This window comes from Colletotrichum acutatum (assembly GCF_030867785.1).
Source record: "Colletotrichum acutatum strain CBS 112980 chromosome Unknown BDZ83scaffold_29, whole genome shotgun sequence".
Taxonomy (NCBI): Eukaryota; Fungi; Ascomycota; class Sordariomycetes; order Glomerellales; family Glomerellaceae; genus Colletotrichum; species Colletotrichum acutatum.
In genome coordinates this window covers 165,989-187,921 of record NW_026849023.1, presented here as the reverse complement: position 1 = coordinate 187,921, position 21,933 = coordinate 165,989, and the positions used below count along the sequence as shown (strand labels likewise).

General features: G+C 52.4%; 6 protein-coding genes across 6 annotated transcripts; 4 read left to right on the top strand and 2 right to left on the bottom strand.

Annotated features, from left to right (window-relative positions):
• The first annotated feature begins 986 nt into the window (after nt 1–986).
• On the top strand, nt 987–1,459 carry BDZ83DRAFT_614856 (uncharacterized protein). Its single transcript, XM_060507870.1, has one exon. It carries the CDS (start codon nt 1,025–1,027, stop codon nt 1,352–1,354), a length of 330 nt encoding a protein of 109 aa, XP_060366878.1. The 5' UTR covers nt 987–1,024; the 3' UTR covers nt 1,355–1,459.
• Nucleotides 1,460–1,798: 339 nt separating this feature from the next.
• Nucleotides 1,799–2,336, bottom strand: BDZ83DRAFT_237369 (uncharacterized protein). The gene has a single exon (XM_060501850.1). The coding sequence runs from the start codon at nt 2,265–2,267 to the stop codon at nt 1,959–1,961; it is 309 nt and encodes a 102-aa protein (XP_060366877.1). The 5' UTR covers nt 2,268–2,336; the 3' UTR covers nt 1,799–1,958.
• Nucleotides 2,337–6,577: 4,241 nt separating this feature from the next.
• Nucleotides 6,578–8,658, top strand: BDZ83DRAFT_573813 (MFS siderochrome iron transporter MirB; the record flags this gene model as incomplete). The annotated part of the gene is made up of 4 exons (XM_060504652.1): nt 6,578–6,831; nt 6,935–7,205; nt 7,299–7,641; nt 7,727–8,658. 4 exons carry the CDS (start codon nt 6,578–6,580, stop codon nt 8,656–8,658), a joined length of 1,800 nt encoding a protein of 599 aa, XP_060366876.1.
• Nucleotides 8,659–9,235: 577 nt separating this feature from the next.
• On the top strand, nt 9,236–11,452 carry BDZ83DRAFT_614847 (uncharacterized protein). Its single transcript, XM_060507869.1, has 3 exons — nt 9,236–9,471; nt 9,555–10,067; nt 10,117–11,452. Exons 1-3 carry the CDS (start codon nt 9,439–9,441, stop codon nt 11,035–11,037), a joined length of 1,467 nt encoding a protein of 488 aa, XP_060366875.1. The 5' UTR covers nt 9,236–9,438; the 3' UTR covers nt 11,038–11,452.
• A 2,057-nt stretch (nt 11,453–13,509) lies between these two features.
• Nucleotides 13,510–16,318, bottom strand: BDZ83DRAFT_614843 (Vps53-like protein). The gene is made up of 3 exons (XM_060507868.1): nt 16,148–16,318; nt 14,299–16,091; nt 13,510–14,247 (listed from the first exon to the last, which is right to left on the bottom strand). The coding sequence occupies exons 1-3, from the start codon at nt 16,188–16,190 to the stop codon at nt 13,585–13,587; spliced, it is 2,499 nt and encodes an 832-aa protein (XP_060366874.1). The 5' UTR covers nt 16,191–16,318; the 3' UTR covers nt 13,510–13,584.
• A 1,426-nt stretch (nt 16,319–17,744) lies between these two features.
• BDZ83DRAFT_237251 (uncharacterized protein) lies at nt 17,745–19,689 on the top strand. Its single transcript, XM_060501847.1, has 2 exons — nt 17,745–18,403; nt 19,121–19,689. The coding sequence occupies exons 1-2, from the start codon at nt 17,903–17,905 to the stop codon at nt 19,346–19,348; spliced, it is 729 nt and encodes a 242-aa protein (XP_060366873.1). The 5' UTR covers nt 17,745–17,902; the 3' UTR covers nt 19,349–19,689.
• The last annotated feature ends 2,244 nt before the right edge of the window (nt 19,690–21,933 follow it).

Genomic DNA, 21,933 nt, shown 5'->3' with positions numbered 1-21,933 from the left:
CTCTTTCGATGACCAGAAGGAAATTTCTGGATGGAGAGAAGGAAGTGGGGGACGACCATGATCCGGTGTCCCCTTACCCAGCCCGGGCGAGAGCCCTCGAGACTCTCGTATACCCGCATTTGGACTCCCTTATATGTAAGGTAGTTGTACAAAGGCACAAAAAAAGAGTAAAAATTCTCTGCTACATTTTCGTCACATATTCTGATCCCTCAATTATTGTGTGCTACGTCTTTGTGATTGTGTCCTGTGATGATGTCTCTCAATGATGAATATGGTTTGGCTGGTAGCCTGGTGCTGAACCTCTCTGTGTGATACGGTCCGTGATGGTTACACACAAGGGGGGAGGGTCGAGCTCCTTGAAAGCCCACATGGGAAATGAATTGCCCACCCATATCCAGCCCCCTGCCCCCTCTCCGGGACTAATCATAGCTGTTGCATTAGTGACGCGGGATGGAGCGACGGGAGGCCTACTATTGGACTTTCTACTGATGTAGGTTTATGCGTTGGATAAGGTATGTCACTTCATTATGCGAGTGATTTTTGGCTGAGTTTCTGTCACTTGTGTGCTTGGCTGGTTGGGCTGAGTCCTTGAGCGTGTGCCTGGGAGGGCACCACTCTGGTCCAACAATAGTTGAACCAACAATAGTTGTCTTTTTCTTATTTACGGTATTGATATGTTGTGCTGGAACTCTTATTTTCATGTTTCTCCATCGTGAGAGGTCCCTGGGCTTGCTAGGTTAATGAGAGACTTTGAAGCCCACGAACATGTTCATCTCAATCTGGGAGGCTTTGCTTGATCTTCGTCTGAAAAATTTCGCGAGTGACAACTTTTTTTCGCTTTGGGGAGTGACATTACGAGAGACGTGGAGGGCGGCGCTAAGCCTTTTTTAGAGGAATGGGTACTGGGACTTTGTGTGGGATTACCTAAGACGTTCGATGCAGGGAAATGGGAAGGTACGGAGGTACTTGTAGACTTGCCATTTGATGGGGGGGGGGGGGTCGGGATGTGAGCTGTGCATGGGGCATGGGGCATGGGGCATGGTTTTCCTGGCTTTTGATGTCTGTGAGATTGTTGCTGAATGTTGAATGGCGTACTCTGGGGTTGTTCGGAATTGAAGTAGAGATAAAAGGGGAGGTTGGAGATTTGGGATACGTGGGATTCGAGTTGGGTTTGTCAGGGTTTTGCTTTGGTAGGTGTCGGTGGTGGTGGTGCTTCTCCCTTTCGTGTAACGGTGTTGGTGCGTATGTCTCAGGGAGAACTTTTTTTTTTTGGTCGGTGAGCGTTTTTTCTTCTTTAAGAGGTTGGCTGAGGTTAAAGATTGAACAAAGCCCTCGTAAACGCAGACTTTCTTGAGGATTCAATAGTTTGTTACAAATGATGAGGATTTTTTTTTTTTTTCTTTTTTTCAAAAACGTTTCCAGTATTGCTGGGAACTTGTTCTGACCAACTTGCCAGTCTGGACTCGGATAGAAGTCTCCCAGAGAATAGCAGTTCACTACTGATACTGGTACCGCTGCAATCGATGCATCTTGATGTTCCAACTTTCAAAGGGTCCAACCTCCCCCCTTTTTTTTTTGGTCCCCTCTTCACGTCGTCGGGGTTTCGCCCTGCGACGAGGGCGGGATTGTGTTTGCGCATTGACGGCTTTTATGCAATGGGGGGTTCGGGGGGTATGCAAGGGGGTGACTTTGAATGATTGATGCGTTGGCCATGTGGCGGGATGTGCACTTCGGCAAATCCTATGTACTCAGCCTGGGGATCTCATTTAGTACCGTTTTTGGTTCTGGATTTGCGTCTTGAACATCTGTGGCGATATTTGGGTTTGGATGGTGAGTCACATTCGGGACATCATGGGCCATGATGCGAGATCCAGAAGACAAATCCCAATCCACCCGGGGCGGCCGGAGCGTAACGGCGGGAAGGGTTGGAGGGGGGAGGGGATCCCGGAGTACGGGCTCTATCTTTTCGGGCCTTGGATCTTTGAGAGGTCGAGAGCCTTCAGGGACGGGGATATTCGTTGTACAATGTGAGCCGTGCTGAACCATTCAGACGGGTTGACGCGCGTGAAATGAGATGAGATGATTGATGTGTATTTACACACATGGTTCGATCCCGTTCGTCTGATATTTTTTAGCCTTTTCTTCGTTGGGTGGTTTATGCTATTGCCTTGAGAGGCTGGGATCATCCAGGTCTTTTGATGATGCTGTTCTTCTGACTGGGAAGGGTGTTTCTTGTGATTTGTACATGCTTTGTGCCTAGTAGGCATGGATGATGGATGATATGGGGTGATGTGGCGGGTTTTGTAGAAGTCGATCTTGGAGGGATCGAGATTTCGTGATGGGGGATGGGGAAAGATGTTGCCGGGGGGGGGGGGGGAAGGGTTGATATAGGAGTGGTGAGTGGTGAATGGTGGGTGTCTGGTCTTCCTGGAGTGGTGGTATCCTTGTGAGGCGTGTGGTGACTCCGTTCAGCGAGAATGTAGCTCGTATGGTGAGCCAGCATCAGGTTTGACAACTTTCACGGGCATCAGACTCTTGCCCTTCCGCTTTGGAGACTATTCAACTCAGACAAAGTTGACCTATCAAGATGCCGGTATATCAGACGATGGCAAAGCCACCTGTCTGAATCCCATCTCGGCTGCTTGAACGTTTCTCGACTTGGAAAGATGTGCCGTTGACCCCGTCAAACTTGACTCCCTCTTGTTTGAGAATCGTTTGAGCAGGCGGAATGGCGTTTAAAGGATTTGCCATGCCAATGCTATCATCTCCGTTGAAATACTTGACGTTCACTAGAAGCCTTCCAGACTCGATGCCGTAACCAGGATCGTCAGGGACGTTTGACTGTGACAAGTGAGAAAGGGAGACTTAGTTGATGCCCACGTTGGAGTTTCATAGAAAGGCACCTCAATATCTACGAGTGAGCAATATTTTACCGCTCTTCAGTTACTACGTACGACTACGGAGCACTGGCATTGTGCAAAGGAACACAAGATATCGAAAGATGACTCGATAGTTTGACGTTGCTGAAGCGCGACAACGTCTTGCTTTGCGTATTTAGGGATCGGGGTTGATCAGACATTACGTAGTGGCCAGATCTTTGCTATAGAGACGTGACCTAGTGCTGCTCGTCACATTAGAAGAGAAATAGCACTAAAGCTATTTGGTGCAACGGTGTGTCTTGGGGCTGGCTTTTCCTTGACGGCATCCGATGCTAGGTATGGTGAGTTAAATGTCTGTCGAGGCATCAGAGCATATTTTCATCGGCCGACCGGACTCCATGGCACTTCTTTCGGCGAAAATTGCTGGAAGATAATTCAAAGGAGCATGATCAGAGTACCAGTTCTGGTGTTTGGCAATAACCAGATGTTTGGCTGGTGCTGTCCATGCCCCTGGCAGTCAGATAAACGCCCGGTTTTGTTTATGATTGACTGTGGCTGGGTGTTTCCGTTCTATCAAAAGTGATCTATCTACTGGCCTTCTTTATCCAGTTATGAGCCTTCCTAGACATACATGGCGGCACCCACTTACCTACGTCAGGGCACAGTGCCATACGTGGATAATTGCTGCAGAAAGTAGCCATGAGGGCTTTAACGAGGCTGGCAACCAAGATTATCAACATCATCAGATGACATGATCATTTCAGCGGGATGACAATGTACGGACAGATATGGAGAAGTGCAGTCCAACTCTCAGTGGCGTTGCATTGGTTAATCTTCTAATTTCTTTAGTAGCACTATGACCAGGAGCTCTGCAAGCGTTGATGACGATCGATCGATATTATGCCCCATTCACAATGTTGAACTCATATCCTAGGGAAGAGCTGATCTGAGATCCGTGTTTGACGAGAAGAAGATGAGAAAGGCAAATAAGAGAAAAAATCAGGAGAACAAGCTTACTTTAGAAAATTTGTTGGCACTGATCACCTTTAAGCTCACTACACCTAATGAACTGAGGCAGAAAGCCCACCGCTAAATGTTCCGTATACATGACTGTTCGTCGTTTCGCGCCCAACAGGGACAGAGCGAGGGGCGAACGAGAACGAGAAGTAGGAAGAAACAATTCAAGAGGCCTGGGAGAGAAACGGAAGAACATGTAGAAGATAGGAAGTGATGCGTATCCAGGTAGTGAAGCCTTTTGGATTCTTGACAATGCAAGGTGCTTCCAAAACAAGCCATAGAAAACTCGAGGCCGGTCCATCCAGGCCAGGGGAGGCGTGAAGGAATGTAGAGGACTGCTGTGACAACATCATCGACCAATGAAGAATATTGAGCTGTAGCTTAAGTATGGAGGAGAATGAGGAGTGGTTGGAAAGGTAATATGCATCTCGGGCCGCTCTGTGACAATGACTAAGGGGGATGGTTCTTGTCCTCCCGAAGACTTTGTGCCTTTGCGGTAATTTTCCCTCTAGACCTCGGAAACCGGATTTTGTGAGATGTCGAAGGTCTGTACGTCTGTACCGCTTCGCCACTTCGGCAACGTTTTAGACCCCTTTTCACCCTCCGGAGTTCGCTAAGTAAACCACTCCTACGGTGATGGACTGCCTAGTTGATTATTTGATCTCAGAACGTTTGTCCAGAATGTTATCCTCCGATTCAGGGAATCGCCTGGTTTGCGACCAGACGATATCATCCCTTTCCCAACTATGTTCGAAAGGCTTATAACTCAAACATTCGTGATTCAATATTGTTGGCCACATTTCTGGGACATGGCATCGACTGGGTGTCGAGACCAGGGGGACCACACTCAACGCGTCTGTTGGCCTGTTCCTCTATTCAGCCTGCATCAAGTTTACAGGGTCAGGTAGAGAGCAGATATTATAGTCGGGTTCTTCTTGACAGAGTGTTATGAAGCTACTTAGATGAAGAAAATTGAATTACCAGCTTATCAACCTCGGACGCGGTGAATGCTGATATTCTTCAAGGAGCGGAATCCCAGAGCACTAAATGACTAGATCACGCCACCTGGGCGGGACTGCAAACCCCACGTCCCGAAGACGACCCGGAAACCATTGCTGGATCAGTCGAATAATTGGGATCTGACAGGTTTCGACATTTTGAGGATCGTTGCGCAGAGACCAAAGATACTAACTTCAGTACTGGCGCCCCCAAAAGACCTTCATCGGAAGGTAGCACCGAATACACCGACCGGCGCTCTTCAGAGGCAAAAACTCTTCACGGGCCGGCCTCAGTCAAGAGGCGAGACTAGGAGATCGCTCTCTCGGACTTACTACGTAATGGGTATCTACTAGAAAGAAGCATTACGTTCGCTTAGAACAGGACCCGCTGGCAGCCCATTCCTCAAGAGCCCGTAATCTTCCGGCGCTCCTCTGCCGCCAACTCACGACTCACGACTACTATCATTGAAGAGCAATCTCAGAGAACATTTCTTCTCTGCAGTCATTTCTGCGTTACCGCGGTTTTGGGTCCCCATTATCAGAAAGCTTTGGCTTCCCATGCAAGAGCTGGGGGCCGAAAGCTCGTAGGGCTGGAAAGCCAAGAGTTCATCTAGATGTGACCGGGGCATATTTGTGCTGATTGCAAAAGCTCGTGCGGGTGAAGAACCAGATTCAATTACTCTCTCCCGGAAACCTTTCTCCGGTGTCGACTTTTTTTTTCCAGTCCCAAGTCGAGAGGCCGAGACCGGGTCGTCAGGCGCATCCTCGTGCGAGGGCGGCTGCCAACATCTGGAAAGAGATTTTATTGGGAGACTTCTGGTGAGCTAACCTCGGAAAAGACCCAGCAGTCAGGCACCCTCTTGAGGCAGCTCACCAAGCATCGAAGCAAGCGATGAGAGTCGAAAAATTCTGTTGCCTCTGCTCGGATACACTCTTACCAATAGCTCCTCGCGCCAGACCCCTTCCGCTATAGCGCCCCGGCCCGGAAAGCCAAGTCCGGCCAAGTCTGCAGTCTGGCCCATCTAATCTAATCAATCAGATAACACCATCCCGAGGAGTCCTCACCCACCCATCCCACTGAAAAGGTGTCGGGAACCCGGCACTACGGGTCTTCTTCTCGCCAAGCCCGCAGCTGCTTTGTGCTTTTCGCAGGATCCTTCGCAAAAAGTCCCCCAGGGCTCTTCCGTCCCGTCTTGTCTTCTCACCCCAACACCACCCATCCTACGATCTGTCTGGCCCCTCATCCGACACCATGATGGGGTCGCTTCCCGACCTCTCGGTTCCCGGGCACAAGCAAGCACACTAGACGGCCCCGACTTCGGTCTCCTGCGCGTTGGTGGTGTGTATGTGCCCGTTATTGAACTCTGATCTTTGCAAGTGTGGACGAGTAGCCGCATCTTATCAGATCATAGCCTGCTGTTGAAAGGGGACGTGGTGTGCGTGGGTCAAGTTGAATCCTTCCGGCCGCTAACTTCGTGATGGGATGGTGTAGAACTTAGCGAGCTCGCAAAAAGTGGCACGCTAGAAGAGGCGGCACATATTTGCGCCCTCCTCTTGGAGGGTCTTTAATTACAAGGCAAACCCCCCCAAACCACCGGCCGCTTTTCTCTTCTCACTCTGTATTTGGTCATTAATCTCTTTCTGCCGCTTTCCAATTTGTGTGTCTTTGGTGTAAAGCGCATCATGGCAGTGATTTCGCAGCTTCGTGAGGCCCTCGGCCGCAAGCCGGCCCCGGCCGACAACTCTCCCATGACCATCACCACGGCGCCGGATACCGCCAACAACATAGACGACAAGGAGCTGGGTGAGATCCCACCCGACGACGAGAAGCCGGGCGAGGAGCAGAGGGTCAGCCAGGAGGTTCAGCATGGTGTCAAGTTGGCGCAGGCTTTGACCTTGACGTGGGGCAAGAACTCGCTGGTTGCCATCTTCATCTTGTAAGGACTCTTTTTTTTTTCGAACCTCTCGCAAATCATGATGAGACCCGCATCATGGGGAACGATATGACTGACACTAGGGGGGGGTTATCCCTTTTGACAGCATGTGGTTTCTGTACCTCACCAACGGATTCCAAAGTTCCGTGCTCTATAGCTTGACGCCGTATGCGGCCAGCGACTTTGAGTCGCACTCGCTCCTCCCCGTCATCGACATCGTGTCCAGCGCCATGACGGCTTCGGTGTACATCCCGCTGGCCAAGATCTTGGATCTCTGGGGTCGAGCAGAGGGGTTCTTGCTCATGGTCTCCTTCGCGACGCTGGGAATGATCATGTTGGCCGCCAGCCAGAACCTCGCCACGTACTGTGCCGCTACCGTAAGTTTCTCAACTTCTTCTCGCACTTTGACCGACAAATCCACACAAGGGGAAATAGGATCAGAATGCTCATACATGAGGGAATCTTTTTAGGTCTTTTGGCAAGTCGGCTGGTCTGGTCTCACGTACAGCATCGACGTGATCACGGCGGACTCGACCCACGTCAAGAACCGAGGGCTGGCGTTCGCCTTCACCTCTTCGCCCTACATCATCACCGCGTTTGCCGGCCCCAAGGCCGCCGAGGGTTTCCTCAACAACGTCAGCTGGCGTTGGGGCTTTGGCTGCTTCTCCATTGTCCTGCCCGTCGTCGCCGTGCCCATGTACAGCATTCTGAAGTGGAACATCCACAAGGCCAAGAAGCGCGGCACTCTGGTGCGCGAGCCTAGCGGCCGTAGCTTTGTGCAGAATGTGTGGTGGGGTCTGATCGAGTTTGATGGTATGTTCCTGCTTCCCCTTTGAATGGGGTTTCTTTTCCGCCATTGCTCAAGCGCCGAGGACATTGCTGACCATCTTTACTACAGTCCTGGGAATCGTCCTCTTCGCCTGCGGTCTCGTCACCTTCCTGCTCCCCTTCTCCCTTGCGAGCACCGCCCCAGATGGCTGGAAGTCAGCTTACATCATCGCCATGATCGTCACGGGCTTCGTTGTGCTCGCCCTCTTCATCCTGAACGAGCTCTACCTCGCGCCCAAGCCCTTCCTCAAGTTTGAGTTCTTCTCCGACAGGACCGTCATCGGCGTCTGCGTCCTCGACATTACGTACCAGGTCGCCTACTACTGCTGGAACAGCTACTTCACCTCCTTTTTGCAGGTCGTCAACGACCTCTCCGTCTCCAATGCGGGATACGTCGGCAACACATTTGACGTCGTCTCGGGCGTGCTCCTCTTCATCGTCGGCTTCTCCATCTCCAAGACGGGCCGCTTCCGCTGGCTCCTGATGGTCGGCGTGCCGCTGTACACCTTTGGCCAGGGTCTCATGATTTACTTCCGCCAGCCGGGCCAGAGCGTCGGGTACCTGGTCATGTGCCAGATTTTCACGTCCATTGGCGGCAGCGTCTTTATCTTGTGCATGCAGGTCGCCATCCTCGCGGCCGTTGACCACCAGCACGTCGCTGCCGCGCTTGCGCTCCTGAGCGTATGCGGCAACATTGGCGGCTCTGTGGGGAATACTATCTCTGCGGCCGTCTGGACCAACACGTTTGAAAAGGCTCTGGAGAGGAACCTTCCCGAGTCTGCGCTAGAGAGTCTGGCGGATATCTATGCGGACCTCGATACGCAGCTGAGCTATCCCGTGGGCAGCGATGAGCGACTTGCTATCCAAAACGCATACGGATATGCTCAGACGCGAATGCTTGCGGCTGGAACTTCGGTAATGGTATTTGGCTTTATTGCTATCTTCATGATTAAGAACTACAACTTGAAGGAGATGAAGCAGACCAAGGGTCTTGTGTTCTAAGAGTCGGTTATATCTGGGCTCATGGGGAGGAATGTGTTAGTTCGTGAGCTTCGTATCACTTGATTGACTAAATCAAGTTGGCGAGCACCGAGCTTTAATTAGTGGTGAGACGGATATATGAAGCAAATGATGAATGCATAACTGAAGTTAGTACAAAGTCTTACAGGTATTGCGACCGTGAATTGATCTTCTCAGTGCAAGTGAGGGGCTGTGTCGTTGTTATGCCCCGACGACTAACATCGGTGTGGAAAGGGACGTAAAAGGGGGTTTTGCTTGAAGATGGGTATTGATATTGAAATGGGATTTCATGCACCGGTGTGGACGGCATCGGCAGTGACGTTGCAAGCCGGCGGGAAACAAAACAAAGCTCGAGGTACGTACACAGTACCGGTCGATAGCGGGTGGGCTCGGCGATGTCGTCGACCAATCACCGCTGGCGGCCGGATCAAGCCCGGACCCTTCGGTGCTGCTGCAGCCAGTGAAACGCCAACGGGTGGATCCACACGCGGCGGAGGCTTTTCCCCACGTCGTTTTTGGGTGGAAAGAAGCTGCACTGCTGCGCTGGTCTCGAGTGCTTTGCCTCTCTGTGGTCTGTCGCTGACCTTTTTTTCTTTGCCGCCGACGCGAGTCCACTTTCTGACCTACCTTACCTCGTCTTGAGAGAGTCGAGCTGCCTGACCCCATCTCCCCAGAAGCTGTTGGACGTCAAAGATCTGGAGCTTTCAACACTCCCTCTTCAGCGGTATTTTCTCGGCTTGATAACTGGTTGAAACCGACAAAATGTCCGCGGACGACCAGCAGTTCTTGGACGTTGTAAGCATCATCCGCCCCCACACCAACACCTCCAAGCTTGTGATCACGAGAGCTCTACTGACACCGCCGCTTTCCTCCCACAGCTGTCCTCGCTGCCCAACAAGATCCGGGGCTACTCCGACGACCTCGCCAACCTCATCAACCCTACTGTCGATAAGGCTGCACAGGCTGTACGAGAGACGCTCTCCTCCTCAGAATGGCTGCCCGACTCAGTGCGGCCGAAGCCCCCCGTCCGCCACATTCCTATCGAGGTGATAGCTATGAGCCGGTATGAGAGGCTGCACGGTTGGGTGGAGGAACACAAGCTGTTGACCGGTGCCATCGTCGCCGTCGTGGGAGTTGTGGCATACCGATCATACAGGAGTAGCAGGTTCTGCAAGAAGACGCGCCGGGCGGAACGGGCTAGGAACGGCGGCCGTCTCGAGGTTGTCGTTATCGCTGGCTCACCGACACTACCCTTGACAAGGTCGCTGTCACTCGACTTCGAGCGGAGAGGATTCATTGTTTATATCGTCTGCAACGCAGAGGAGGACGAGAGCATGGTGCACAGCTTGGCAAGGCCCGATATTCTGCCTTTGACCATTGACACAACGGATGTGAGTAGAGGTAGTAGACACTCTAGGCCTTTACTGACGTATATCGTAGCCTCCCAGAGCTGGCGCCGCCATCGACAGCTTCGCGCAGTACCTCCAATCACCACACGCCCCAGTACCGCGGACGAGGCCCAACCATCTGCAGCTCAAGTCCGTCATCCTTATCCCGTCGCTCAACTACCAAACGTCACCCATCGCCACTATCCCGCCCTCCAGCTTCGCAGACCTCTTCAACACCCACCTTCTCCACCCCATCCTGACCATCCAGGCCTTCCTGCCGCTCTTGACAACTCGCCTAAGCCCGCCCGGAGAGAAGTGGACGCCGCCAAAGGTTCTCGTCTTCACGCCGTCCATCATCTCCTCCATCAACCCCCCATTCCACGCCCCCGAAGCAACAGTCTCCTCCGCCCTATCAGCCTTCACCGAGGTCTTGACGGCAGAACTGCGACCCCTCGGCATCCCCGTCACCCACATGCAGCTGGGCACCTTCGACTTTACCGGCTTCCAACCCGCCAAGCACACCCACCCCTCCCAGAGAGGTCTCCTCGAAGGCGGACCCGGCATCGACGCCAACGCCACAGAGACCCTCATGTGGCCCGAGAACGCCCGCCACGCCTACGGACGCAACTTTGTCATGCAGAGCACCTCGGCCATCTCGGCCGGCCGCATCCGCGGCCTGAAGGGCAGCTCCCTCCGCCACCTCCACAACGCAGTCTTTGACGTCATTGACGGGTCCATCACCAGCGGCACCGTCCGCGTCGGCCTCGGCGCCAGCGTCTACGGCTTTGTCGGCCGCTGGGTGCCCCGCGGTCTCGTCTCGTGGATGATGGGCATCCGCCGTGTTGACGAGCTTTCGGCGTGGCAGACGAGCTCTTATGATGGGTCGCTCGACGGCAGCGACAATGACGAGGGCCAGGACTTTATTGCTGTGCCTGATGAGAAGTTGGATAGCAACGTGTGGAAGTCGTCTTAGAAGGACTTGGTTTTTGGCTGAGGGGTTTTTGCATCGCATTGGAACGTGCATTCGCAGTGGATGTTGAAAGAATCCATGAAAAAAGCCCCTATGCAGGATGCTTGGCCAGACACGGGAGCCAACGAGCCCAACCGGTTGATGATTTTGGTCGGCTCTAACGACCCTGCGCTGCCAAGGATTGCACCTCGGCGATGGATCTATGACAAGCCATCTAGCTCGTGTCAGCGAGCGAAACTGAGATTCAGCTCCAAGGGAAAAAAAAAAGGCCTATGATTGACGAACTCCACTCGCATCCATCCAAAGGAAAAGACATCATCCGTATCGCTACTCGTTGGATTAAGCGTATATAATCATGGTAGTAATTCAATGTTGTGTCGTGGTTGGGCCTGCGGCTCACTACACCCCTTCTCTCACATTACTCTTCAAGTCTCAGCCCCCTTGTGATCATTTATGTGTCAACTGTGTCAGGAGGAAGTTTGGCCTCCTGTGGTTCGTTTCATTACGGCTATTTCCCACTGCCCCCGTTCCCTCTCGCTCGTTCCCGAATGGGTTGATGATGAGTTGGGTCATCTCTCAAAGGCGCCGTTCCTCTAGGAGGCGTTCTTGAGTACCTACTCCTTGCAAGGACATGGTAAGCTGGTTCCTAGGGAAGGGTAGCTGCTCTTTAGGAAGTGGGCCTTTCAAAAGCTCTTCTCTCTGCATCTCTCATGAGTCGCTCCTGGTTTGCCCATGCACAGCAATTGGGCACAGGAGTTGGAAAACTTTGATGAAGACTGTGCCGTTCATCACGCCCTTTTGTCTCCGCTCGTAGTTGTGAATAGTGATTGAGATGACGAACCTGCGGGATCGAGTATGAGAGAGGCATTTTGATATAAAGATAATAGAAGTGACTTGCTTGAAGGAACCACGACCGTTTATCATACTTTATATGCCCGTTCATCACTCTTTACATCCCTGTTCCTTATATCAGGTTCTATATCCCTGGTTTTCATAGTTTGTATACCCGTTTGTCATACTTTCTGTCCCCGTTCGTCACGTTTCATGTTTCCGATCATCATGCTTTGTATTTCTACTCGTCACGCTTTGTGTTCCCATCCGTTATCATTAATATCCCCGCTCGTTACGCTTTGCGTCCCTGTTTATCGTGCTTTCTATCATTACTTGTCAAACTCGAGATCCCCATCCACTACGCTTTATATCCCCGCTCGTATTCGTCTACGATTGCTGAAATGACGAACGTGCGTGAAAGATGACGGTGGCTATATTGCGATAAAGTGATGGTTGTCGCTGGAATTATCTCCAGGAACAGCGACATGAAGATGGAAAATTCTCACTTTCGGCCAGACAGGACATGGAATCACAAGGCTTGACCAAAGGAGTCGATGGCATTAATCATCGGTTTGCCTTGGGAACTCTTTGAATGCTTGCGTGAGGTTGGGCGGTATTTATATCAGTCCAGGTAGGTCTAGTAGATTCAAAACCAACAGGAGAAGGGTAAAGGGCCGACAGCCTTGTGCGAGCCATCGGTAAACGGTGTGGTATAGTCAACAGTCGTACCCAACTGCCTCGTAATCATGAGAGACGGGACGCAAGCAATCAGAAAGAGATCTCTTATCACCAGACGACGCGCCCGACATGGCACTGCCGGAATTGAATTCCTATTGAGGAGTTCGAGAAAAGAGGGCTCATCAGAGTAGGAGATCATTATCATCAAGACCGTCCACTGTCTGGACCATTGCCCGCCCGCCCGCTCGCTCGTATTCGTCAACGATGTTTGCACGATCAACGTACGTCACGGAGAACAAGGGGCGTTGATGTATGATAGACCTTGGGCCACATGTCGAGACAAAGAGACTTCTATCTATCGGGGCATAGTGACTTCCAAACCCTTCTGCAAGAACAAGCTCAGATGTCGAGGGGGTAAATGGCATTAATCACCTTGGGAGTCATTTAAAACGGCTGCGTGAGGTCAGGTGTTCTTATATTGAGAATGGTCTAGTAGACTGGAGACGAACTTAAGATGAGGAGATGAGCGGCCTTATGCTTTCAGGGCTACCTAAGGAAAGACCGGATAGGATAATCTAGGATGGACCATTGCCTACCCGCCCGCTCATATTCGTCGACAATGTTTGCACAATGAGCGTGCGTGACGGAAGAGGTGACGTTTGTAGGTAACAGGCTATGGGTGATATATTGAGACAAAGAGACGTTAGTTCATTGGGCGAACCCCAGAGCGCAGTGGCTTCTCTAGGTGCCAAGGGAGTCGATGGCATTAATCATCGTTGCCTTGAGAGTTGTCTGAAGCGGCTGCTTGAGGTTGGGGGGTAATCATACGAGGTGGGTGGGTTGATTGAGGGCAATTGAGAGGGAGGGGGTAGGAAGGAACGGATGAAATGAGTTGTTGTGATGATGAGAGTGGGATGTCTACTCCAAGACAGGGAGTCAATGACACGATGAAGAGGACTGTAGAGTGGCTGTGGCAGTTGGAACCATTCTATTCAACCGTCTATCCGACTATGCTTGCTCATCCGTTGACCCTGAATCACATCACCGCTGACCGTCAGCACTATCGTCCCTCTTCCCAAACCTCGCACCAAACCCTCCGATATCTCTACGGAAGAATTTGCCAAAGTTCTTGAGGTTCTCATTCATGGTCGCCTTCTCCGTGCCCGCGATGCCGCCTGGACCCGTTCCCTGCCCCAGGTCCCTCGCCGCGCTCAGAAGCTTCTCGCCCAACGAGGTGGCGTCAAACTTGCTCGGCAACCCAGGCATGGCGCTGCTGGCGCTCGTGAGAGCGGTGCTCGCGTTGATGGCCCCAAGACCCGAGCTGCCGAGTCCCGTGGTCGCCATTAACGGCGTGAGCAGCGGAGATTGCTGGACAAGCTTGTCACTAAGGTTGCCCTCGCGGTGGATGCCGAACAGTTCCACAAGGTGGCCCTGATCGGCTTTGCGAACGCCCTTGAGGTCGAGAATCTTTCTAAAGTTGGTATCGGAGCGATCGGCAATGTGGATCAGGTATGCTTGGACCAAGCCCTCTGGCGGCGAAGGGCGGACTTGAAGCGTCTTGAGGAGAGGGTCTATGCGGTTCATTGTCTGGTTCACTCGCTTGATATAGCCCGCTGGAGCCGCGTGTGGTGTTGACGAAGACTTGTTGTGATATGACAGGAGATTTTCGAACGCTTTCGTCAAAACATACTTGTCAAGCAACATCTAGAGGGGCGTCAGTATATGCATGGGGGCTTGTATGTGGTGTGCCCGTACCTGTTCAGCGCCAACCTCGGAAACTGGGCGGCATTGTACAATGTTGCTAATGTAGGCGTTCACGAGATGGTCCACCAGGTTATCGCAAAATGCTCTGGCGTATTGCTGTTTGACCAGAAGGCCCAGTATCTCCTCGGCTTTGCCGTTCACGGAAGATAGAAGCTCACCAACATATGAGCTTTGATCGCCCACAGTCTCCATGGTGCTCCAACCTGTGTTACGCATCTCACGCCAAGATCCTTCGCAGGCGATCTCAACGTTACGTACCAACGTCAGCACAGCAGCGCTGGCCACACCAAGAAAGGCGTCGGCCTGTGATGACAGGTCAACTTTTCTAACAAGCTCATTATCGATACGCTTTTTGATGTTTTCCTCTAACTGGGTGGTATTCGTAGACCAAAAATCTGCCGTGTTCAAGACCATAATGACGTCTTGAATTGGCGGCCCTTGAGGTCCAGCCCTTTGCAGGATGTGCAGAAGAACTTGCTGTGCGTATTCGTCGAGGTACTTTGCCAGCGTTTTGGAAAGGTCCAATAATCTGTCACTCGTAGACAATTTGGCGCATTGTGATAATGTGAGTTTGTAGAAGTGGAACAGTTCAATGGCTGAGGAAATGACGGCTTGCGTAGAGAATTCTTCGTCTTCCGGAAGCAGAGGCTGGTTTCGGTATTTTGGTATCATTGCAGCAAGCTGCTTGTCTTGCGACTCCACCCACAAGCTCAAATATGGCTCGAAAGCAGTTGATATCGAACCATGGAAATTTGATGCTCTGTCATCAGATGAGCTCAGGGTGTCGATGCTGGCGCGCGGTTCGTTGGCAAATCGCCTCTCTAGGCCATGCTCAAAGTCCAAAGTCTCCTGCAAGCAGCTCAGGAGAAGGTTGACGTCGATCTTCTGCCCATCCGTCTTGCGCATGCTTCTTTCGAGGATGCCCTTGAAGTCGTCTCGAGTGCCGTCGCAGAAAGCCATGGCCAGTAATTCGTTCGCGCGCCAATGGGGCGGGAAGATTACGGCGTGCTCATCCTCGTGAGTCTTGAGCATGCGTTTGAACCACGCATACCTGCGGCCAATGTTGTCCAGGTTCCCGGCCTCGTCGTTGCCCCTAAACACCTGGCGGTACTCGCGCAATTCCGTATTGACGTACCAGTTCATCAATCGCGTCCGAGCCATGTCGCCCAAGGCATCCATGACCAGACAGGCCTCTACCAGTGTACCCCTGCGCTGTGCGACCTCTCCCTTGGCGAATGCAATCTCAAAATCTTCGCAGACCTGCTCCAACAATTCCCGCTGCAGTTCCGAGACGCCTCTGCTCAGCGTGGCGATCTGTTCAATGCTCCGGTAGCTGTTGAAGTGCTTCATAAGCTGTAACACAGCTTGCAGCAGGCTCGCGCAGTCCCGGTATTGCCTCGTCTTGGCCAAGCCTCTCAGCTGTTCGTATGCCGTCGTCAACATCTGCAGCCGTTTCAGAGCGGTCATGCTCAGTGTGAGGTTCCGTTTCGTGCCATCTAATCGTTTTATATCGGCCGTCATGGAAGTAATGTTTTGCTCGGTCTGGATTGCCCGGGATCGCACGGTCTCGATCTTGCGGAAGAGCTGGGCGAGTTCGGCTTGGGCGGACTGCATGCGCTCGAGGCTCGAATCGGGACCATAGGCCTGAGCAACCTCGAGGCTGGAAATTTCGACGGCGAGATCATTCTTATGAGTCTGTAGTGTATCGGAAACGCGGCTGATTGAGGTTACGGTTGAGGGATGTGGAAAGAGGTGGTTTAGGTGGTCGATAGGATCGTAGTCGGCTGCCTCAGGGTCAGATATGAGCTGCGCCTAGCGAGAGCGGGAATGGAATTCGTACCGGCATCGAGTGATGTTTTCCCGCTAATTGATGTCCCGTTCATGTTGGAAACTCGTGTAGACTTGGTCTGCGTTGGGAGATGGTGATCTGGCGGGATTGGACGGAACAGGTCGCTGCATGTGTCAGATTCCCTGAAGAGTTGAGCTGCGTGTCTTGGGAGCTCCGAGTCGAGATGGCGTCACGTGTTAAGACGGAACGCAGGGGGGATCTGCGACGGGACCTGCCGCGACCAATCGGAATGGGCTCCGAGAAGCTCCTCGGGTTCTGGAAGCAGGCGGCAGGCGCCTGATGCTGTGCCGTCCCTTTTTTTGATGGATCGTCCCACCTCGAAAAAGTCTGGGGAAAGAAAGGTCGGATTTTCTTTCCTTCTTCAAGCAAAACCTTAAGACGACGTTCTGATACGGAAAGGACCAAGTTCGGGTAGTTATGGATCGCTCCTCCCTTACCCCTTGCATGATGCCTGCCTTAGAAGTTAGTACCTGACTGTGCAATCATATTGGGATAATATCGGCCACTGCCCCTGGAGTCCTGGCTGCAGCAACTTCTCTTCTTCACTTCTGCATCACGCACACTTCCGCTCACAATCTCTGACCCAGGAGGTTTCTCCGTCTTGCTTTTTGTGCACCGCCTCTTTGGCGATGAGTGTGCAATGCTTGCTATACAAGACAGATGAACGAATTACTACGCATTCAGTTGAAGTCTCCTCCTCGCTACCTCCACGTCGTTTCAAGAACGACAGGCCCTGGGCTGCACGCAGTTAAAGCAAACGACCACGGAACATTCATCCACAATAAACTCGGCGTACGACGAATTTCTCCACATAAACCACAAGTCCAGCCCTCAGGAACACATCAAATTCGCGGATTGATATGTTTCTAGAGCTTTCTGCGATACGGTATCTCGCCAGACGGTATATTGAACCACCTTCAAGCGGGTCATTGCGTTGGCTTGACCGAGGAGGCAGTTGCACAACTTTTTCAGAGTGCATCAAGCTCATCTCAACTACATCGATACTCATCCGCACTATTTCGTTGCCACGTCGAAGAATTTGGCTAAGGGCTTATCCTCATTCCAGATCAACTCTTATGGATTAGGTTCGGCTTGAGGAAACGCCTTCAACAGATGCTTTCCGTAGTTCTAGTGGCTGAAGACTCGGAAGCCAATATCGGCACGAAGTTCTCGGATACATCCTGCAATCCATGTCGAATCTATTGCATGTACCTTCATGTCACCATGACAAAGGGCAACTGGAACTCTGTCGACTGAAATCCGCATTGCTGGAAGCAACACCACAACCCATAGGCTGGGGTGAGCCATGTCTTCCGACTCATGCCATGGTTGGGGGTCCTGGGAGGTGGGGTGCTACTTTGCCAACACATTGGAATTCTCCAGCCACTCGCAAAGGCTCGTGTCGTATCACTCTCGATTCGCATGAGTAGCCCATATCAAAGACAATGAATCACAACACCCCTTCCTTGCCATACAAATCGGTTGGAGGCCACAGCCAGAAGATAACGCGGCTCATCATTTGCCGTACTGTTTGGTCCTTGGATATCCCGACTCAAGCCACGGACCTCGAAACAACGGACCAACGCATGTTCCGATAGTCAAAGTTTCTGCCCACCATTTCAGGGATGTCTCGATCTGATAACTGACCAACCAAGACGGCCAACATCAGACGACGGATGACAGTCGGACACCACCACCCATTCAACGTCAACTTTGTCGCCTGGCTAGAGTTGTCAGCCAGGAAGAATGTTTGGGAACACCCGCTCAAGCGGCCGCTTATGGCACCAGCCTAGAACGACCGGTGACGAACACATTTGTCTGACTTGTCAGAACTCTGTCAGGGCGCGACGTTCACATGCTCTCCGTCTCATTTCGACACCATCTCGGTCTTTGCGGCAAGCGTGTCTTCCGAGACCGAGCAGCCCAGCCTCCCGTTATCTTCGAGAAAGGCCCCCACGCCCGGTTCTGCTCGGCATAAACCAACATCCCCGCCGCCCCCGTGACCTCCGATCTTTCCGATCCGACCCTCCTGTTGTCGTCACTCCGGAGGTGAACGGAAGCCTGGAAACAGATGACATAGCAGTCAGCACCAAGTACCTCGGTCACGAGGCCTTTCACTGCACTTTCAGGCTTGCTTGCAAGCTGGCGCAAACATGGAAACAAGCACTACTTACCTTTGTTGCAGGCATCCAGCTCCTCACATCTGACAATGGACTTGTTGCTCCAACAGGTTCCATTGTGCCGCAGGTCAGCATTTCCCCTGTCCTATATCGCCCCATTATTGTCACCTGCCATTTCACCTGCCACGTCCCCGTCACGCATACGTCGTTTTAAGCATTCCGGGTTGGTCTTCCCGAGGAATTCTTCAGCAAAAAGCACATCATCCCGTCAAGGCTCAACCCCGATAACCGAGTCATGTAAATCTGGGCAAATCCGCCCCTCCCACCCCCCCCCCCTCCTATTCTTTCTTGGGTCTCTCATACCCTCGTAACCCCGAGAAGCACCGTAGATCCTGCGGTCTGCCCCCTCCTCTCATCCCTCATCCCCGCCATCCCGCAATCGGCCGGGGCGGCCAACGCCCGACGTCCAAAGATGCCCACTCAACCACTTTCTACAATACACCGCACTTTGCCTGCCGGGCGGCCATGAAGGACGCTCTCCACTTCTACCACGATACTACCAAACCAAAAAAGCGCGCCGTTCATTCTCCAACACGGCGCCGTCGCATCTCGGGAAGAAAACAGAAACCAGAGATTCTGCACCGCTGCCAGACCAAGGCGGCCCGCCCTTCTCCCACGTGGAAAAAAGCAAAACACAATCGAGGCCATCTAGCTTAACCCGCCTTCTCTCGAGTCAGTGCACCGCATCGGCTTCCCGCTCTTGTGCTAGGCTGGCATGCTGGGTGCCTTCCATACCCTTGATGAATTCAAGGCGTGGCTTTCGTCGAGGCTAATGAGGAGCCAGGCAGCCTCGCGTAGAAGACGAGCGTCAGGAGCTGAAGGAAGCTATCCTGGGCAGGACGGGCTGACGGGCCTGAAAAGCACGACGGACAAAAACGAGGCGTCCTTTGATCAAGTTTCCTGGGCGGAGGCGCGCGTCAGAGCCCGATTGCTATATCGGGCCTCAAACACACTGTCGTCGTCACGGCTCCTCAATCCCCCTGGACCTAATACGACGCCATCGACGAACTAGCACGTAAGACGATTGCGCCTGGGACCAGCCCAAAAGGCTAGAAGCACCTCTGAAGATGGTAGCCGTGACTAAGAGCAGAAACCGAGCCACGAACAACTTGTCCCACGAGGCACACTAATTAGCACACACCGACACCCAGGTGCCCCAGCGTCCCGACTACTCCATCCCCGATACTGTACACCACACCACAACTCTGGACATGAACCATGATCCAGAACGCAAAACACACCGCAACATTGATTCTCGTCGAGGAATCTCACCTCATCTCACCTCATCCCTTCACCGACACTCATGTTATTCGGAACCATTAACTCACTAGGCGAGAATCACCGTCATCGACCGTGGGCTGTCTGGTTCAGCACGACCCCGTACCTATTCCCGTGATGTGAACCCACGTGTGCAGCACACCCACTTTCTGCCGTCATCTCTACTCCCCCTCCCCCCCCTCCTCCTCGTTTCCAAGAATCCCATCCGGAGCCTGCTGTGCACCCAAAATCCGAACTTGAAAGTGAACCATCCCCCCCTGTCAAGCCATTACACACCATCCCGATCCAGCAGCCCGCAGTCTTTGTATCACCCACCATGGTGTGTCTCTGGTCAGGATTCAGCTGTTGCGTTGTTGCGTTGGAACAGCATTAGGATATGTCACTTTTTTGAGAAAATACTGATGGATCTTTCTCCTCTAATGTGTTGTAACCCAACCTCTGGTTGCGACCTTGGCGGCGACTACACATGGTAAGGTACAACGCATACCTCCTTGGTCGACGTTCTCAATCGGGCAAGGAGAATAAGCGCACCATCCATCCTTACGGGCAAAATGGGACAGAAGGACGAAAACAAGACGAAAACTTGGAACAGAAATCCCCCGAATAGCAACCAATCTTATCAATGTCCCGTATTTCCGATCGACAGAGCAGCCTGGCTTGCATTCTCCCATTGGATACCACTCGACGCCCACACCCCTCTTCTTCCCCCAAATCCAGCCTCTCACATTTAACCCCATTTGGGCGATCCCGAATGGGAATTGCAGATTCATCACCGCGAAAGACAGGCATGCGCACGCATTTTAACATCCCAACACATCCTACAGCACAGCAGGGCTCTCTTGACATCCCGTCGAATGAGGAAGTGTTGATGCGCGCCTCATATGCAGGACCATGACTCTCTCCTACATAGTTGTCCTAAATGTGCAGGAAAAATACGATTGATCTAATTCCCATCCAGAATCATGTCGAACCAACACAGCTGAATCAATTAGAACAGAACAACAGCCATCTGTGACAGCAAGCTAAGCTAGGCCAACAACGAGGCCAGGGGTGTGTGTGTGTGGTAAAAACAGAAAAAAAAAAGCCACATGAAGTCAGGATCAAGAAATACCGAAGAATTCCCAGCTCAGACACACCACCCACTTTTTACTTGGTTCACATTCGTCTTTCGGTATCAGAATACTTCACTCAACTTCGGAACTCTGTACTTGGATGTTACGTGGAATGAATACGAAAGATCCCAAAAGAGTAAAACCCTTACTAACTACCTTAGCTAGCAACATACTGCATCTCAAAAAAGAGAGCGACCGTTCTTTCAACGCCCGTAACAACAAGAGGTCGCAGAAACGGGCACGACGAACGGGCTGACAATGATGGAATCACATTCCGAATCGGTCGACCTGCATAGTTCTCCATCCCACCACCACAACCCTCCATTGGATATACCTGCACGGTAGTCCCCCCACCCTAACGTACATCGCATACGGTACCATACCCAGCTTGCCAGCATCCTCCAGTTCCATAACAGCGAAACCCACGCTTAAACTCCAGAATAGCAATGGCTCTGTCAACCGCCACAGTCACACACATCCCGTACACTACAATACCCCGGTTGTTGATCGACAAACGAGAAACCCTGGATTGGCCCTTGCACACTCCCTCTCACCTCACCCGGTACGGTAACGGTATTGCCTGCGGTCGCGCAGCCCAGCACGGCTTACCGAATCGCTTCCGCCTCCCGTATCTCGGAGTGGGCTCCGATCCAGCGGGCTTTCCCCACCCCGGCTGTTTCCTTTGCGAAGTCTGCCCTGCTGCCCTGCTGCCCCCCCCCCCCTCCATCCATGATCCATCCAACCCCTACAACTGGTATGGGTATCGTATCCCTTGTGCCCTTCCATTTTCCACTTGGAGCAACTTCTCCCATTCCCACTTGGAGGCATCGCAACAGAGTGTACCGTATGAATATCATTGCCCCGCGCCGATCTGCGTGGGTTGCCTCACTCACACACCCACGCAAAAGGTAGCCCGCAGAGAAAACGATTACCCACACACACACACCTCACATCAAAACCCTCCACTCCACTACCCTCTTGGCCCATCCGAGGGGGACCCTCCCCTCCTCGGTGCCCCTCAATGACCCCTCCATGGAGGACCGCCCACTGCTACAATGCCGTGCGTGGGTGCAATACTGCAGCACTGCAACCCACAGCCCACCACGCACAAAAAATCTCACGATGGTGAAAGGAGGGGCAGAAGTTCTGAACCAAAAAAGAAGAAAAAGGTCTTTGTATGCTCCATTGTATTTGCTCCGGGCCTCCG

Excerpts from the sequence above, each read along its gene's own strand:
- BDZ83DRAFT_614856 (XM_060507870.1), top strand. The coding sequence starts at position 1,025 with ATGGGGCATGGGGCATGGTTTTCCTGGCTTTTGATGTCTGTGAGATTG.
- BDZ83DRAFT_237369 (XM_060501850.1), bottom strand. The coding sequence starts at position 2,267 with ATGCCTACTAGGCACAAAGCATGTACAAATCACAAGAAACACCCTTCC.
- BDZ83DRAFT_614847 (XM_060507869.1), top strand. The coding sequence starts at position 9,439 with ATGTCCGCGGACGACCAGCAGTTCTTGGACGTT. Across the intron at positions 9,472-9,554 it reads ACCAGCAGTTCTTGGACGTT|CTGTCCTCGCTGCCCAACAA; the intron begins GTAAGCATCATC and ends TTCCTCCCACAG. Across the intron at positions 10,068-10,116 it reads TGACCATTGACACAACGGAT|CCTCCCAGAGCTGGCGCCGC; the intron begins GTGAGTAGAGGT and ends CGTATATCGTAG.
- BDZ83DRAFT_614843 (XM_060507868.1), bottom strand. The coding sequence starts at position 16,190 with ATGAACGGGACATCAATTAGCGGGAAAACATCACTCGATGCCG. Across the intron at positions 16,092-16,147 it reads GAAAACATCACTCGATGCCG|CCGACTACGATCCTATCGAC; the intron begins GTACGAATTCCA and ends ACCCTGAGGCAG. Across the intron at positions 14,248-14,298 it reads CCGAGGTTGGCGCTGAACAG|ATGTTGCTTGACAAGTATGT; the intron begins GTACGGGCACAC and ends ACGCCCCTCTAG.
- BDZ83DRAFT_237251 (XM_060501847.1), top strand. The coding sequence starts at position 17,903 with ATGTTTGGGAACACCCGCTCAAGCGGCCGCTTATGGCACCAGCCTAGA. Across the intron at positions 18,404-19,120 it reads CAGGTTCCATTGTGCCGCAG|GCAGCCTCGCGTAGAAGACG; the intron begins GTCAGCATTTCC and ends ATGAGGAGCCAG.